The sequence below is a fragment of the Gastrolobium bilobum genome, unplaced genomic scaffold, assembly GCF_033153095.1.
Source record: "Gastrolobium bilobum isolate Gb01-03AN ecotype WA unplaced genomic scaffold, APGP_CSIRO_Gbil_v1 utg19502, whole genome shotgun sequence".
Lineage (NCBI taxonomy): Eukaryota > Viridiplantae > Streptophyta > Magnoliopsida > Fabales > Fabaceae > Gastrolobium > Gastrolobium bilobum.
In genome coordinates, this window is record NW_026896796.1 from 55,710 (window position 1) to 74,554 (window position 18,845).

The following is an 18,845-nucleotide window of genomic DNA, read 5'->3' on the forward strand; positions in this document are numbered from 1 at the left end:
AATTTTCCTACACACTTCGATTTTCGTGCCAACGTGGATCCTACACATAATTTTTTCTAACATACGGATCCCACATACTTTTTGTCTCTACAACATGTGAATTCTCATGTTAAATGAAAAATATAAAACCCTTCGAATATAGATCAAAATTGTTTTTGGTCATAGGATGTTGCCTATCAGACCACTAATCATGTTTGGCCTGAAAGATGCTAAACTTTTAAAGGTCCTCGTTACATCTTTTTGATACATTATAATTAGGACAAATTACATTAAATCACACTCAATTTAGGTAATATCACCTTGTACTTTCAATTAAATCAATTTATCCCCTCACACTGTCAAGTCAGAATAATTAAATATGTTTAATATTTTTTCAAAAAAGAGAATCTGAAATAGCGATAAAACTACATATAAATCTGTCATAAATCCACGATCGCTAGTTTGTTTTAATTAAAGGAAAAAATGTTTCTGCACTCACTGCAGATAAGTTATCTGTATTTTTTTCAAAACGACGTCGTTTTGGTATTGAAATCTTAAAAAATTATAAATATAAAGACTATTACAACCTTAAAATAAATTAAAATTATATAAATATCATTATTTTTGTCCCAAAATAATATCGTATTGAACTTAATGTAAATAACTTATAGTAAATGTAAGAAAAACGAATCCTTAATTAAATTGATATACTTAATTTTGCACAAAAAAAACTCTTTTATCAAATCTCAACCCATTGACAATTACCGCTGTCGCCCCGCTGCATTTGGTGCCCACTTGTCAGTAAAGTAAAATCCATTTTACGATGTTATCAAAAAAAAATAAAAAAAATCCATTTTACGTTTGTATTTAATATTTAAAAAATGTTTATTGATTTTTGAACAGCTTCTTTATATTGTAAAATGATTTTTTTAATCTCAAAAGTCAAAACCCATCTTAAAAAAGAAGTAAAACATCTACTTGTTTTAGTCCTTTATCTTCTTTGGGCCACTAATCCTGAAACTTCAATTACAAATACTAAGGGGGTATTTGGTACGCGGCATTTGGCCGGATTCCTGGGAAACTGAATTTTTCTAAATTTTAAATTTTTGAATATTATCGTAAACTGAATGTAAAAATCATATTTTTGAAAATTGAGATTCTCGGACAAATAAAAATTTCTCCTGTACCAAACGCTCCCTAAATGGCGATATGGGCCAGTTGTGTTCATTTGGACTAAGGGTAAAGAATATTTGAATTAATAAATGACTAATCCTAATCAGACTTTATATTTGCTTATTCGATTAACTCATTGGTTTGTATTTTCAATTTATTTATATAATTAAAGTTTAAAAATATTAATTTAAAATGATATATTTAATTAAATTGTATTAAAATTAAAATTAAATTGTATTAAATTATTTAAAATTAATTGTTACTTGAAACTAATAAATGTTTATTTTAAAATAGTATTTCAGAGAACTTAAAAAATAATATTCATAATAATTAATTATGATCGTTTTGAAGTTATAAATTGATCTATTAGCTGAGTTGAGTTGGGTTAAAGTTATTTTTTATTTCAATTTTGTCTACCCAATTCACATATTTTGTTAAATCATTTTGGCTAGTCAGTCGGGTTTGTTTCATTTTAACACTTCTTTTATATGTAATAAATATTAATTGATATATATATATATATTTTGTTTAATGCCTTTTTCTCAATGTGGTATAAGGCTTTATTTGAAGTAAATGAGATTTTTAAAACGTGTTTCCTTATCAGATATTTGAATAAAAAATTTATTTATCTGAATACAATACTCTTTTTTTTAATACATGTGAATACAATACTCTTAAATATGAATATATTGATATATAATTTTTTTTAAAATAAAGTAATATTTTTTTAAGCAAACACAAAATCAGCCTTCAAATTGTGATTTATAATTTAACTTTTTCATTTTTTTCATTAAAATCATGATTTTTAACTTATGAATAAATGATTCAATCTTTCACATGAAAGAATGATAAAAGAAAGAGAAGAATTATATTGATAAATTATTTTGTTTACAAACTTACAAACTACATTATATTTTAGAGAGAGGTTATAGTTACTACCTTCTTTTCTTAGTACTTGTTACTACAAATCTTAACCGTTGATTTTCGTCAATTTAACAGTTATAATTTATTAGAATTAATAATTAATTAATAGGTGTGTGACCCAATAAATTATAACCGTTAGATTGACGGAAATCAACGGTTAAGATTTGGTACTAACAAGTAGTAAGAAAAAAAGGTAGTAATTATAACCTTTCTCTATATTTTATCGGTAAAATTATTCTAAAAAATATCTTATCAATTAGATATAAAAGGTATAATGTAATTTATAAACAAAAAATTTATAAATATAAAATTTTTCTGAAAAAAAAAAAAATGAAAAAATCTATCCTTAATCACGTTTTGCACCTCTTTCTCAATCCGTCACGTGTCATTCTAACCCCAAATATGGTAAAATATGTTTTTCGCGACTTTAAAGCAGTAATTTTATTCTATTTCTCTTTGACTCACGGGTCAATTAGCCGCCTATAGGAGGTCCCATTTACTTAATATTTGGGGCCTTTTGGAGATTAATTCAAAAATATGAGGCAGAGACAAGACATCTGGACAACTCCTTTCTACTCAAAGATGTCACAAAAAGCCATATCCTCACATCACAGTTGACAATTTTTTGGTATAATTCTCTTCTCCCTTTCCAATGCTTTCAGACAAATCTACAAAAATGAACAAAAAGTTCCTCTTCTTTGTCCTCAAGCCCCTGATTCATTCATACATCTTCCTCTTCTATATCCAAATCAGAACCACCTCGTGTTCTCCGGATCCTAAGTTCGAAACATGTCAACCCAAAACCTGCGGCAACAACCTAACTATAAGCTACCCGTTCTACATCCTAGGAATACAAGAACCCTTTTGTGGGTACCCAGGTTTCGGTCTCTCTTGTGCCAAAAATGGTTTTCCAATCCTCAATCTGTCTAATACCCAATACATCATCGATCAAATATTCTACGACAATCGGTCACTACGAGTGTCCAATGCTGTATTTTCAATTTCAACATCAAACACCACCAAAGGTTGTCTTCCTCCCACCCAGAACCTCACACTTGCCAATAACGTGTTCCATCTTGCTCCGAACCAAAAGGACATGATATTGTTCTTCGGCTGTGACTTACAATCGCTGCCCACAGGGCTGCAAGAGCACAGAATCGGTTGTTCTGCAGAAAACGAAACGAGTTCGGTTGTGGCATTGTATAAGGATGATAAAAATCTAAGCTTTGCATCAGAAAATTGCAAGGGTGAGGTGGTGGATGCGATAGTGGAAGATGGGTATGGAGGGATTGAAGAGGCGCTGAGAAAAGGGTTCTGGTTGAATTGGACGGCCAGTGATTGCAGCTTGTGCAGAAGCACTGGAGGGAGGTGCGGCTTTGATTCTGATATATACACTTTCAGGTGCTACTGCACTGACAGAGTTCATGCTTCCGATTGTGGTCCAGGTTAGCCTCTCTTCTCTCTTGCGATGGCTCTGTACCATTTTACAACTTTTTTCAGTTTTCAAGTTTATGATGAATAGAGATTCATAGATAAGAGACTACAGAACCCATTTGATTTCACCCACCACCATCATTCATGGTTTACTTGCTTTAATTATAACCCTCTTTAACATCCATAAAACAATAGTGTTACAAAACTAATGTTATTACAACTGTGCAGAGCTGTATGCGTGATTATCTCTAAATTTAAGTGGTTTCTAATTAGTTGTTATTAAAATCATATGGAACAAGCAATTGGTTACTCAAACTTTATAATTGCAACGGCTGTGTTAGAAGCATTAATTTATAATAACATATAAAGATGTTAGAAGAATTAATTTAAAACTATCTAGCTGATATTCTAGGTGCTTTATTTATTCATGGCTATGTTTCTAGCTTTCCAATGTACGAAAAAAGGTTGAATAGAGACTATACGGTATTTCAATGTCACATTTACTCAACAAAAAACTCAATATCACAGTTCTGTTATTTCACTAAGCATAATTATGCTTATGTATTATTACACTAAGTTTGGAAACTTTTTCTAATTAATGATTGTGATGAACATAAGTTTAAGAACGAAATAAGGCAAAAGAAAGAAATACATACACAAACAGCATGATTGGTTGATGGGTTTACCTGTGTTCGATTCCCTTTATCCCATCCACTGTAAAAAATTAGCTATCATGTAAGGATACACAGCACACACTTGCTCCAAGGATAGTAAGACCCAGATTTAAATTCCTTGTTGACAAATGTTGAGATATATAGTCTCACATTGATTGCATAGACAATTAATATGATCTTTATAAGGCCTTGGGCACTCTCACTCCTTGAACTAGCTTTTGGGGTGGTGACCTCAAGGTTCTTAACATGGTATCAAAGCCTCACCGTCCCCCGTTTTAAAAAGTGAAAATAAAATAAAATAAAAAAGCACAAAAAGGTAAACCAAAAATGGGCCTGTGCAATTTTCACCCTTCTAGCCTAAAGGGCTATTGCGTGAGGGGGCGTGTTGAGATATATAGTCCCACATTGATTGGATGGGCTGTGCAACTAATATGGCCTTTATAAGGCCTTGGGCACTCTCACCCCTTGAGCTAGCTTTTGGGGTGGTGACCTCAAGGTTCTTAACATGGTATCAAAGCCTCACCGTCCCCCGCTTTAAAAAGTGGAAATAAAATAAAATAAAAAAAGCACAGAAAGGTAAACCAAAAATGGGCCTGTGCAATTTTCACGCTTCTAGCCTAAAGGGCTCTTGCGTGAGGGGGCGTGTTGAGATATATAGTTCCACATTGATTGGATGGGCTGTGCAACTAATATGGCCTTTATAAGGCCTTGGGCACTCTCACCCCTTGAGCTAGCTTTTGGGGTGGTGACCTCAAGGTTCTTAACATGGTATCAAAGCCTCACCGTCCCCCGCTTTAAAAAGTGGAAATAAAATAAAATAAAAAAAGCACAGAAAGGTAAACCAAAAATGGGCCTGTGCAATTTTCACGCTTCTAGCCTAAAGGGCTCTTGCGTGAGGGGGCGTGTTGAGATATATAGTCCCACATTGATTGGATGGACAACTAATATGGCCTTGGGCACTCCCACCCCTTGAGCTAGCTTTTGGGGTGGTGACCTCAAGGTTCTTTACAACAAAAGATAGAGTGGGAGTAAATGCCAGTATATTTGTAGAAAGTAATTATTTTATTAAAGGGTTAGGGTAAGTGAAATATAATATAAACCATTATTTGACCTTCACTTAATTAATATTGTGAAGTTTGAAATATGTACATTATCTATCCTCCAAGTCTAATAAATAGACTTTTGTGCAAGGGAACATGTTAAGAAAATATAATATAAAATTATTAATTGATCTCCACCTAATCATTAAAATTTTTGGGTTAAATAATTTAACATTAGAAAACTTGTAGTATTGCAGATTTTTAACTTTTTTTATTAATTACAATAATCTTGTTAATCAAAACTAGTACTACTATATTTTTAAATTAATTTTAGTGTCATAGATTTACGGTATTGAAATAAATAACTCGCACTTGTATTATTGCAAGTCGTTGATTAAGAACCAGAGTTTGAATATTTCAAACATCTAGTTCTATTTTCTGTTTTGAAATCCATGATTGTTACATTATCAATATTTTAGTGTGGTATTCAATTTTCATATATCCTCTCTAGGTTCTTTATTACATGTTTTAATGCACATATATTTTATTATTTTTGACCAGCAACGATTTTCGTAGGAAGCCTTCGATGTTGACGTGACTATTATTGGAATTCAGAAAAATATATTTTAACATTTTAGAAAAATGATTGTTTACAATATTCAGGCTGTTATCCCTTTAAAAACATGAATTATTTAAAATAATTGCTTTTAAGAATTTGAAGACGATAACATTTTGTATCTCCTCGAATATAATGAACCCAATTTTTAAAAACCCCCACACAATCAACACAAAAACAAACAAAAAAGAAATTAGGATCTATTGGCCCTAACCTAACAATATGTCGATACTGTAATAACAATTCTCCAAATATAATTAAACAGAAAATTTAATCACAGATAAATATTATTTTTTGAATCATATACTATCGGAAATCATCGAAAGTTTGAAGTAGTCAACCTTGGACTAATCCATAATCAATTTTTTCCATTTTTGAAAAAACTAATAATAGATTTTTTTTTGGTATTAACTAATAATAAATATTACATAATTCAACTGTTGAATTTCCATGAAAAATATATTTGTACTTGGGACATGTTTGGATTGACTTTTTGTCCTTTTCAAGGAATTTATTAAATTCAAAATAAAGTATTTTTTATTTTATGTGTGCATTTGGACGTAGCTTTTGATAAAACCAAAAGTCCGCAAAAAAGTTAAAAAGTTTATTTTTTTTGGGAAGCCAAAAATTTAAGACTATTTAAAAAATAAAAAATATTGCTTTTTACTTAAAAGTAATTTTGGATATTAATCCAATTGTAAGAAATAGCTCTGATTTTTGAAAATATAATACATACTTTTTTTAAAAGCCATCCAAAATCAAATACATAATGTATTTCGTGTGACAATAGTGCATTAGCAGTGTATGCGTCAGATTTTTTAAAAAAAAATAGTAGTGCATATTTCGTATAGGGCAAGGATCTAATTAAGGTTATAATCAAAATTAAAAAAATGAGCTCTCTCTCAAGAAGATATTTTGAACTCTCCCTCTTAGTTTCCTATAAATTCACGATCTTAGTGTTTATTCATAAATATCATATGAAAATCTAATATTTAAAGGGAAATCGCCAAAGATGTGATTTCTATTATCATTTTTTGGGTACAGATTTCCATTAATAATTTTATTTGTGAATAAGTAAACATTAAAAATGGTTTTCTAAAAGTACATGGATGACAAATTCATATTTCAAAGATTTTAAACATTATTTGGTCATTTAAATTAAACATCAATTTAAAGACTAAAATTAATGTGAAAAGATATATTAGGAGTTTAAATTGATATTCATTTTAAATATTAAAAAATTTAAATTAATATTTAAAACTTTTGGAGAGCCAACTTAATATCCATGTGTGTTTGGAGGACTAATTTAATTGTTTACTCTTTATGAATATAATATTCAGTAAGATTTATTGGTGGTGTTAAGTTTATGAAGTCTTATGTTGGAGTAAAAGTTTTTATTGTCCACTTTTATTATCGACATAAAAAGATTTAATATGGAAAAAAGAGGAAGTTTTCACAGGTTCTTCCAATCTAAATCAGAATCTAAATGTCTTTGATTGATGGCTAGTTATGTGATTATATTTTATCAAAATCTAACAAAAAAATAAAATACATAATTTATTATCCACGAGTTCTTGTACTTTATAAAAATCTAAACTGTTAAATTTTTAATTAACAATTACTATCAATTATTAAGTTTTGCTAACAAGTTTCTTAAAGACACTGGTTAAAAATCATTTAATATTTCTTATTGAATTTTCCTAATTATTTAAAAATAAAATAAGAGAACTTTTTTTACCAAAAAAAATAAAATAATAATAGAACTTTTTAGAGTTTTCAATGTATCAAAATTTATTCTTTTTATTTAATACTGACTGTTATTAATTCCTTAATCATTGCTGTTAGGACACTTGTTAGTAAAATCCTTAACTAATTAAGTATTTTACTATCTAAGCTAAACCTAAAAGTTTAGGGATATTTATGTTTATTTTGCTTTGATTGTTTGCAGTTTGCGTGTTGGTGTTTTTAGCGTTTCAAACGACTTTTAATGTAATTACTCTATGTTGACTATAAAAAATATCAGGAGAAAGATCATAGTCGAAAGAAATCGATGATCAATATTTTAATTTTCAGAAAGGAAGCCTGCTTAGAATTTAGGTCCAAAGTTAAAGCATTTATTTGCACTATCCCTATACTCCCTTTCCCCGTCTGATTGCAGATGTTTGGACGTATAGAAAGTAACGTGTTTCTTATGAGAACATGGGTGTGGGGAGATGATACTTAACCGTCGCGTGCAGAAACACTTGAGGTTGGGAGTGGATCTTCTCATGTGTTAATTAACATGACTATGTCATGTGAGAGAATCATAATCATATAAAGGGGTGGATTAATAGTAATAGTTAATATGACCATGTCACGTGAGAGACTTATAATCATATAACATGACCATTCAGAAATCTAATGGTTACTGATGCATCCCATGGTGTTTGCGACTCTGGTCCCAAGGTAGATCCTGATTACTTCGAGTCTCTCTTGGGCCCAATTTCTAAGCAGGAAGTTTGGAATATTATTGCTGGAATGGACAACAATAAATCTCCAGGCCCTGATGATTTTAGTGCTCTCTTTTTCAAAAAGACTTAGAACATCATTGGGGATGATATTTTTTGAAGCTGTCAATAAATTCTTTTCATCGGGTAAGCTTCTTAGGCAAGTAAACCATGCTCTTCTTCTTGCTCTCATTCCCAATTCTGATAATGCCTCTCGGGTGAATCACTTTATGTAACGCCTGGCAACTTGCAAGGATCAATGACTGTCCCCACACCACTAACACGAGACTTTTCAGCGTGCTTTGTCCTCACTCGCACACTTCCCGGGAAAACTTCCCAGGAGGTCACCCATCCCAGAATTGCTCCAAGTCAAGCACGCTTAACTGTGGAGTTCTTCCGATCCGGGCTACCGAAAAGTAGATGCATCTTGTTAGTATAGGTAATACCAATTAATTCTTATAAACCATTCCCAACTGTACTGTCCCATACCAGCTCAGTCTCTGGAATCCCTCTCTTTCGGGTGTTGATTCGATTCATTCATGTACCCCCGTCTCTAGAAGCCTGCCAGGAGCCGCTCCTTGTTTGTGCCCTTTCGCACCATGCCCTTTCGCACCGGCGATCACTCCCTGCCCTCGTCAGCGCCCGGGATGTTAAATGCCCACCAGCTTCCTCCTGGTTCGTCCTCGAACCACACCGTACTGGAAGAGAGGCCCTGCTCTGATACCACGGTGCGCGCTTAAGCGCCCATTTATACTGAAAGACCTGATGCTTTCTGCCTCCGTGCGCTTAAGCGCCCAGATGGAGGCTTTAGCGCCCGATAACGCGCGCTTGAGCGCCCGGTAGCGCGCTGAAGCGCGCGGGGCCTGTGATCAACACCCCCTTGTGTTGCTTCAAATTGTCATAACTTGGGCTACAGTGCTCCAAACGAGGCGCGGTTCGAAGCCACGCGTAGCTAATGATTAGAAGAAGACATTTAGTAACTTCTGGTCTAAGGATATAAGAGTATGATGTTAAGCTTAGTTATTTTTATTCCGCAACGTAATACGGTTATGATCACGCACTTGGTTATCTTAAGTTCGGCATGTTTTAAAAAGAAAAATTTAACCGGATTTTAATTGAACCATGTGATTGTAACTGCGCTTAATATCATAAGGCGATGTTAACAAACCGGTTCTAGAACGGGGTGTTACACTTTAGACCAATTGCTTTCTGCAACATATTGTATAAAATCATCTTCAAGCTTTTGGCTAACCGGATTGCCCCTATTCTAGAAAAGATTGTTGGAGAATCCCAATCTACCTTTCTAAAGAATAGAAACATTCGATAATATTTTCCTTGTCCAAGAGCTGCTCCGAAAATATTCTCGTAAGAGGACTTCGCCTAGGTGCTTGTTAAAGGTTGATCTTCACAAGGCTTATGATTCTATATCCTGGAAGTTTCTTGAGTGGATGATTAAAGCCGTGGGTTTTCCCTCTCAGTTTTGCTCCTGGATCATGGAATGTGTCACTTCCACCTCCTTTAGTGTGGTTGTGAATGGCTCAATCCATGACCACTTCAAAAGGCAGCGTGGTTTTGAGACAAGGGGATCCCCCTTCTCCTTTTCTTTTTGTTCTCTGCTTGGAATATTTATCTCGAGATTTGAAGATCCTAGAAGTCAACAATACCTTCAAGTTCCATCCTTCTTGTGTTGCTGTGCACCTGTCTCATCTAGCTTTGATTGATGACATTATGTTATTTTCCAGAAGTGATTTATTATCTGTCACATCCACTTTGAGAAGCTTTAGAATTTTTGTGATGTTTCTGGTCTGTCCATTAGCAATAAGAAATTTGCCATTTAATCAGCAGGTGTTGACAACAATGTCCTCTCAGATTTGATTGAGCTCACTGGCTTCAGTATCAGATCCTTTCCATTCCGCTACCTAGGTGTTCCCCTTATGTCGTCAGGTTGAATGTTTGCCACTATGATCCTCTCTCTTCTTTGCCAAATTTCTGGGCTAGTTCAGGGTTGGAGAAGAAGAACTCTCTCTTATGTAGGTAGATTGGAGCTTATCCGAGCCGTTATCCAGGGTACTGTCAACTTTTGGATGGGAGTTTTTCCTCTGCCAAGTTCAGTCCTTAATCGTATCAATGCCTATTGCAGAAATTTCTTATGGGGCAAATTTGATTTGGGCAAAAAGAAGCCTTTAGTTTCTTGGATTGCAGTTTGTTCCCCTAAAAAAGAAAGAGGCCAGGGCCTTTTTTTGTCTCAAATCTTGGAATCAAGCTCTTCTTTCTCGCGTCCTTTGGGACCTCCATTCAAAGAAAGATTCCTTGTGGGTTCGTTGGTTGCACCACTATTATTTCAAAGGTGGCTTTGTTTAGGACTTCCATAGTAGTGGTTCAGATTCGGTTCTCCTAAGAAAGATTGCATCCATTCGTGATTTGATCGTTAACAGAGAGGGCAATGTGGAAGATATAAAACAGATGCTTCTTTCTTGGGTCCACAACAACCACCTCATTGCTGGCAATGCCTATGATTACATCCGCACCAAAAAGCCTCATATACACTAGTTTCCTATTGTGTGGAATGCAGATATTCCCCCCAAAGTTTCATTCATCTTATGGCTTGCTACAAAGAAGAAACTATTCACCCTTGATAAGGCTGAGTTTCTAAACAAAGGCTCCCTCTGTCATCTTTGCAACACAGAGGCAAAGAGCATTGACCATCTTTTTTTTCTCTTGCACCATTACTCTTCGCATATGGGGTAACATCCGTGACTGGCTTCCATTCAAAAGGCGCACAATTTCGCTGCAAGGTACCATTAACAGCCCCATTCATGGATGGGCAATCTCTAGTCTTTTGGGAAAAATGTGTTGCTTGGCATTAGCCACCATTGTCTACTGCATATGGATGGCTAGGAATTTGCTATTTTTTTAGAATTCCCCTCTTGATGCAAGATTAAATTTTTTGTTTATAGACACTCACACTTGATGCATCTATTTTAGGCACATGCTCTTGGTGCATCTGTTTTAGGCTCTTGCACCTAACACATGTTTTTTGTTGATTTCTGTTGCGAGGTATGCCCTGTTTCCTTTGTAAATCGTTTGGGTTAACACAAATTTACATTTTCCCCAAAAAAAAAGTAGTGACAAGAGAGGATCCATAAAAATATTGAGATAAATAATTATAAAATCACCACGGTTGATTCAACTTTATATAGTCAGATACATGGTTATGTTATTTCCCTTGAGATTTGAATCTATTAGATAAATAAAATGTTTTTAGGGAATAAATCTTTGGTGTTACTGTTGCACCAAAGATTCAATAAATCCTATTAGTTGAAATATTACATATCAACTAAAGCTTTTTTTTTTTTCTGCCAAATTTTTTCTCTCTCCTACAATGTGTTATGCTCCCATTAATAGGATGCACTGAATCTTGGTGCAAGAGTTATTCGTTTTTAGGGATCAACATCGAAGACACTTTTAGAGATAAGTAATTATTTTTATTAAATAAAAAAAGCATCATTTAGTATCATTGGGGTATTGACCGGGTTATTAAGTATTTATTTATTCATTACTAAATTTGTAATAAATGTTCAAAAGCCTGTCAAATACAAATAAAATGCATGGGATACACGCCAGAATAATGTCCATTAAGTTTGAAAGCGGTTAATTTCCTTTCCTTCGCCTTTGATTGTAAAATCCGAGATTTTCCTCGTATAAAGCTGAGAGAAGCGAGGAAATTATTGATTTCCACCTTCTTTTTTTTTATTTTTACTTTTCATATCCACTCAGTCATTATTGTCTCTATTTAGCATACTTTTTCAATTAGAGAAGAACTTGTAGAAGTCGCAGGCGTGTAATTTGACGATTTCACACACAAACACTGGGAGTGCTAGAAAATGTGATTGAGACACTGGAGAAATAGGAGGGAGGGTGGCCAGAAATTTGAAGCCAGTGATTATGACATGGGACAGGTAAATGAAGACGAGACACCCTTGTGGACGCGTTTTTCTCTCTAGACTCGTTGACTAGTCACATTGAAGGTGAAGTGTGAACACTTACCGCTTAAAACGACGACCTGACCATTCCTTAACCTTGTCTTGTTCCCAAACACTTCCAACGTCATTAGGTGTTCTGTTTTTCTCTCTTTCTTTCCATTTTTTCAACCACAATGGCCCATTTCTCTTTCAAAGTCTCTGGACTCTGGAACTTTCAGTTTTTAATTTTTAATTTTTAAATTTTTTGTTTAATCTTAATTACCATTGACACACAAGTTTTCCTAGTGTTTTCATTCTGATTTGCGTCGAGTAGACGGTTTAACAAGCCTCCAAGACCAAGATACGATTAAGGCGGAGAAGTGTATTTTTGAAGCAGTTTAAGAGATTATAAAGAGTCAAGAAGTCAAGTCTTTGTGTTTCTTTCAATAGGGGTAATAATCGAGCATGAAATTGGTCTCACTTCACTAAAGGGCAGATATGTATCTCTCAATTGGTTTCCCTGCTTTCCCACCCCAACTTCCATCTTCCATGGGAATCTTTTCAAAGAGTATTCCATAGTCATTTTCCAATTCAACTGGCGTGTCAGGAACTTCAAGTTTGTGTTATATTGGGAAGAAGAAGAAGACTGTACAAATAGGCAAGACAGTACAAACAAGCAAGACAAACTTCAGCTTACTTTACAGAATCTAATCCCATATTCGCTTTTTCCTCATAAAGTGGGGGATTCCGGATGACTCTAGTTTATGAATTTCTCTTCCTTTTGTTTTGTCACCTTATAATGCTACTTCCCTTGGCGGCTGGGTACCAAGGAGAGTGCCCTCCTTCATTTCAATGTGGATATGTTGGCAATATCAGCTTCCCTTTCACTACAACAGAACGCCAAGACTGTGGCTTATTGGCCATACACAATTGTGATGATCATCCAATGAAGCCAAAAGAGATCCAATTAGTCAATCAAGGGAAATGGTTCGAAGTTATACGCGTTGTTGAACAGGTTCCTCGTAGTCCTACTGTTACAAATTTTCAAGTTAGAGACAAGTATCTGTATCAACTTCTGCAATCCAGAAATTGTGAAGCTTTCACGTACAACTGTACGCTTCCTCCCACCTTCCATTTTGGTGCTTTTCGTATCGGAACTAAAGCAACCCTGTTCAGGTGCAACCAAACCCTCCATGTCAGGCCCCCAACATATATGTATAATTATACAAAGTGCCATGACTACGATCTCTACTACGCGCCAGAAATCACTGCTAATGATGCTTTGACAGCATGTGCAAAGGTCCAGCTTCCAATTAAAGACGTGCCCGACTCTTATGACCCATTTACATTCGTAAACGCAGATATCAACGTTGAAGTAAAATTAACAGATGAATGTGCCAATTGTCACCATTTACAGAGAGGGCAGTGTCAACTCGACAACGGAGGGAGATTTTTTTGTGCCAATGGTATAGTGCAACAAAAACCCTCGAAACACAAGCACACATGATGCATTGCACTAATAGTAGTTGTTTTCACCCGCTTTGCACATTATAGGTTCTTAAATGTTTCCTTATAAATTTGTGAAACATTGTCTACTTTTCTGTAAAACGCCCCAAGCCCCGTTCCTTCTCTTATACATAATCAGAATCATACAGCTAAAGAGAAGTGACATTTATGTGCCTAATCTATTTTCTTTCATGTTGTCTTGAATATTTCGAATTTAGTATTTACTACACTTGTTAGCTGATTTCCTGTTACCGTTGGATGGTAAGAGCTGAGTTCCATTGGATGACTGTCTAATATTATTTGTGCAACACTCAGAATTATTATCTGCATAACTTTATCGTTGGTAATCCAAATCTGTATCATTTGCTCTAAATTGTTTCTTCTAATTGCAGCTACAGCAAAGCCAAAAAGGTTGCGTAGGAATGTCAAACTTTGTATAGGTAATGTACCGGTTACATAACTTGATATTATTCCTTTTCGGCATATGACTTTAAATTCATTGATCTTGAGTATGAAAGTTCATCAGCGTGTTGAATTCAAAGGATCTTAATTCAGATTTCTTTTCTTTTAACATCCTCATTGTTTTATTCTTTCTTCCAAAAGGATGAAAACATTTTTTTAAGTATTTGTATAATTCTATCAACGCTATCAGGAAAGGGGAAGGATTCGTTCCCTCTGATATGGTTCATACTAGTCTTCAATTGATTTTATTTTTTTGGGTCCGCTTAACAGGTTTAGGTGTTGGAATCCTAGGCATCTTGATAATTGGGTTGCTGTTGCTTTTTCTACTCTACAAACGAAAACATGCTACCTCAGGTGGACACTTACAATCAGGAAATTCTTATTCTGATTCCTCCTTAAATCCACGCTCAGAAAGTGGTAGTGTATACTTTGGAGTTCCACTCTTCTCCTACGAGAAGCTTAAAGAAGCAACAAACAATTTCGACCATACTAGAGAACTTGGAGATGGAGGCTTTGGTACTGTTTACTATGGTAGGCTTCCTAAAAACTGCCCTATTAATTGACATACTAAATATACTCTTCCATCTTGTTGTGTAACTTATACTTTGATCTTTAAAACTCAGGGAAACTCCCAGATGGACGGGAAGTAGCTGTCAAACGCTTATATGAGCACAACTACAGGAGAGTACAACAGTTCATAAATGAAGTTGAGATCCTCACACGTTTGCGTCATAAAAATCTTGTGTCCCTCTATGGCTGCACTTCACGTCACAGCCGTGAACTACTGCTTGTGTATGAATATATTTCAAACGGTACCGTTGCTTGCCATCTCCATGGTGGATTAGCCAAGTCTGGCTTACTACCGGGGTCTTTGCGAATTAAAATTGCCATAGAAACTGCTAGTGCGTTGGCCTATCTCCATGCTTCGGGTATCATTCACCGTGATGTGAAAACCAGCAACATACTCCTTGACAGCAGTTTTTGTGTTAAAGTTGCAGATTTTGGACTCTCAAGACTATTCCCAGATGATGTCACCCATGTCTCCACGGCTCCACAAGGGACTCCAGGTTATGTTGATCCGGAATATCATCAATGTTACCAGCTTACTAACAAGAGTGATGTATACAGTTTTGGTGTTGTGCTCATTGAGCTTATATCATCTAAGCCTGCTGTTGATATAAACAGGAGTAAGGATGAGATTAACTTGTCAAATCTAGCCGTAAAGAAGATTCAAGAAAGTGCAATTGGTGAGCTGGTAGATCCTTCTATTGGTTTTGATTCAGATCAAGATGTTAAGAGGATGATGGTTTCAGTGGCAGAATTGGCTTTTCAATGTTTGCAAAGGGACAAGGAATTGAGACCTTCCATGCAAGAAGTGTTGGATGAATTGTGTAGAATTGAGAGTGGGAAAGATGAGGTGGCGCTTCAAGAGGAGGCAGATGTTCATGGTGTTGGAGTTTCTCACAGTAACGTGCATCCACCATTACTAGCTTCACCTGACTCTGATGAAGTTGGATTATTGAAAAATATGAAGCTGCCGACTTCACCGAACACTGTCACAGATAAATGGGAAAGTGAACGTACCACGCCTAATGTCAGTGGTTAATCACTTAGCTTATTATCAATTGTTGATAATCCATTTTTACCATATCAACTTTCAGCACTCATTGTTAGTTGAAAAAGTGAGTCAAAATATCATTAACGTCTCATTCATTTGTGTGGTTATTACTAGGATGATTATATTATACATACGGCATAGCGTAGTCAAGCACAGATTATATGAGAAAAACCAGTACGAAAATACCACAAAAAAGAAAAGAAAAGAAAAGAAAAAAGTCTTAGGCACAATGTTTGCTATGCATTCTATTAACTATCTGCATGTCACTGGATTTTTTAAGAAATTTGTATAAACAGATATATGAGAACAGCTAACATTTTTTAGTCATATCCTTAGAACGATACAAGAAGGGAAACCTTCACATAGTCGTGGCCTTGTGTTAATGGAGCTTTATAGATTTAGGGTCATGCTTTTGCGCATTATTTGTATTCATATCTTTGGTGCTCAACCAAACCATTTTTCGTATTCTATCCTACTATTTTTTTTTTTCTGACAGTTTCCCCGTAAACATGATTTGGATTTCTTTTGCCCCCTTTCTTCATTATGTTAGGAGAATAGAGATAAAAAGCCAATTAGATAATGGTTTCCAAAGGTTTTTAAACTTTTAATGGGGTATAGATTGACCGGGCGAGCTAGATTTTGATTTAAATAAACAAAGTTTATGTAAAATGTTTTGAGGTAAACCTGGTTAAATTACAAATTTGACCTAATTTATATTTAAAAATCAAAATGTTTGACTTAAACTTATTAACGTGTTAAAGCCAGGATGGGGTTCATACGTCTTTTTGGATGGATTCGTGGGTGCCAGGATGTCCTCAACTTGTTTCTCTGGCCGTTCAACCTATTCCTCCTATTATGACTCATTGGTCTACGTCTCAATTTGTAACTTGTTATGGTAATTGGGACTGGCCTTTATTTCAGCACCTTCTTCCTACTTCAGTATTAGACAAGATTCGTAGTGTGCTCCCTCCTACAGTGGATCCTTCTCCGGACCGTGTTATTTGGGCAGGTAGCCAAGATGGGGTTTTTTCAGTGAAATCAGCTTATAACTATCTCATGGGTACCTCGCATTATCATCAGGATAGGATTTGGAAGGTAATTTGGGCTTGGCCTGGTCCTGAACGTATTAGACAATTCTTATGGCTTCTCTACATAGGTTCTCTTTTAACTAATGTTCATAGAGTGCATCGTCACATGGCTACAGATGCAGGGTGTCTGAGATGTCATTATAATCTTGAGGATAGTTTACATGCCATTAGAGATTGTCCTGGTGCCAGGGAATTATGGGAGCATTGGGTTCCTTCTGATATCCGTAGTGACTTTTTCTCCATGGATCTTCACCTATGGATTCAGACAAATCTAGGATTAAAAGGTCCGTTTCAAACTGATCGAACTTGGCCTTTGTATTTTGGGGTGATAGCTTGGTGTTTGTGGGGGGAAAGAAATAAGGCGATCTTTGATCAAACTATCACCTCGAAGTATGGTCTCATTAGGCGCATTACCTATACTAGTGGTAATATTCAATTGGCTAATGAAACCCTTATTAAGATTGGTCATCAGGAGCTTAGAAGAGAGGAACGTCTTATTCACTGGAATTTTCCCTCTGAGGGTTATGTTAAACTTAATGTGGATGGTTCCAGTATAGACAGTGGGCAAATGACTGCATGTGGTGGAGTCATAAGGGATGCTGCTGGGAACTGGTTAACTGGTTTTACAAAATTCCTTGGGAGTGGTACTTCTACTTCAGCGGAAATTTGGGGGTTCTTGACAGGTATGGATCTGGCTTGACATAAGGGATTTAGGAGAGTCTTTGTGGAGGGTGACTCCAAGGTGGCTTTGGAATTTATAAGAAAAGGGTGTGACATAAGTCATCCTCTTTCTGCTTTAATCATCCGAGCTCGTAGTATGCTTCAAAGAGACTGGATTATTCAGCTTAGTCATACTTATAGAGAAGACAATTTTGTTGCTGATTGGCTTGCTACTCATGCACCTCATCAGGATGGACAGCTGATTGTGCTGGATGTCCCTCCAACGACTTGTTTGGAATTGCTTCGTAATGACTTGAGGGGAGTTAGTCTCCCAAGATTGTGCCCAGTATAGGGCTTTTTTTGATGTTGCTTTAGTTTTCATTGTATTTCCAAAAAAAATTAACGTGTTAAAGCCTATTAAGTCTTCAATACTTATCAAGAATTAAAAAATATATAAAATAATATTTTAATTAATTAAAATTATTTAAATAATCATTTTATTTTTTTAATTAAAATAAATAATACAATTTAGGCTACTTGTAGGGCCTAGACTTTGTAAAAGTAAGCCTGTAGCCTATTTTCTAAACAAGCTCTTTTTAAGGTCCGAGCTTATTCTATTTTACTAAAGGGTTTTATTAATCTCCTTTTACATAAGATAGGTATCTTATGTTGTAGAGAGAAACTAGGTGGGTCCCACCATTACAAGAAAAAAGAAAAAGAAAAAAAAAAGTGAGGTGCGGAAATCGAAGTGAGAGAAAATGAGATAAACTACCTCATGTAAAAGGAGACTAATATTTCCCTTTACTAAATATATAAGGTCAGACTTGACTTGACGTAAGCGGGCCAAATGCTCTAATAAACTATCTCATATATTTACATCCCTATTTTTTGAAGGGCTAAAGGATCCCTAGTTTTCCAAATTTTTATTTATTTTTTAGATAGTTCACATTTAATTGTATTTTAAATTTTTTATTAGATATGTGTGTACGTATATATATGCACAACATAATTTTTAAGGCTAGTTTTTGTTCCCTTTTTATTTTAACCATGTATAATAGTTTGGGGCTTTCGGCAATGATAGCCTTATCTAATAGGAAAATTTTCTTTTCTTCTATCCATACATTGATAGTTGTGTTGTTTTTTTTCTCTCTCTCTTATTGGGGCCCACTTCAAGTTAAGTGTGCAAGAGACAAATTTTTTTTGCTATGATATAAGAGTACAAT

At 34.9% G+C, this 18,845-nt stretch overlaps 1 protein-coding gene across 3 annotated transcripts; it reads left to right on the forward strand.

The window, feature by feature from the left end:
• The first annotated feature begins 2,752 nt into the window (after positions 1-2,752).
• On the forward strand, positions 2,753-18,010 carry LOC133302043 (LEAF RUST 10 DISEASE-RESISTANCE LOCUS RECEPTOR-LIKE PROTEIN KINASE-like 1.2). 3 transcript variants are annotated; one of them, XR_009750282.1, is made up of 5 exons: positions 2,753-3,521; positions 14,187-14,234; positions 14,527-14,787; positions 14,880-15,938; positions 16,636-18,010. XR_009750282.1 is itself a non-coding variant. In XM_061501765.1 (4 exons), exons 1-4 carry the CDS (start codon positions 2,753-2,755, stop codon positions 15,860-15,862), a joined length of 2,061 nt encoding a protein of 686 aa, XP_061357749.1. In that variant the 3' UTR covers positions 15,863-16,369. The 3 variants fall into 3 exon arrangements, 2 of the variants coding, with proteins under 2 accessions (XP_061357749.1, XP_061357750.1); XM_061501765.1 differs by lacking the exon at positions 16,636-18,010 and having other exon boundaries at positions 14,880-16,369; XM_061501766.1 differs by lacking the exons at positions 2,753-3,521; positions 16,636-18,010 and adding an exon at positions 12,513-13,754 and having other exon boundaries at positions 14,880-16,369.
• The last annotated feature ends 835 nt before the right edge of the window (positions 18,011-18,845 follow it).

Bases quoted from the DNA above. Each gene is read 5' to 3' on its own strand.
- LOC133302043 (XM_061501765.1), top strand. From the start codon at position 2,753: ATGAACAAAAAGTTCCTCTTCTTTGTCCTCAAGCCCCTGATTCATTCA. The intron at 3,522-14,186 runs GTTAGCCTCTCT...TTCTAATTGCAG, and splicing joins TGCTTCCGATTGTGGTCCAG to CTACAGCAAAGCCAAAAAGG. The intron at 14,235-14,526 runs GTAATGTACCGG...TCCGCTTAACAG, and splicing joins GAATGTCAAACTTTGTATAG to GTTTAGGTGTTGGAATCCTA.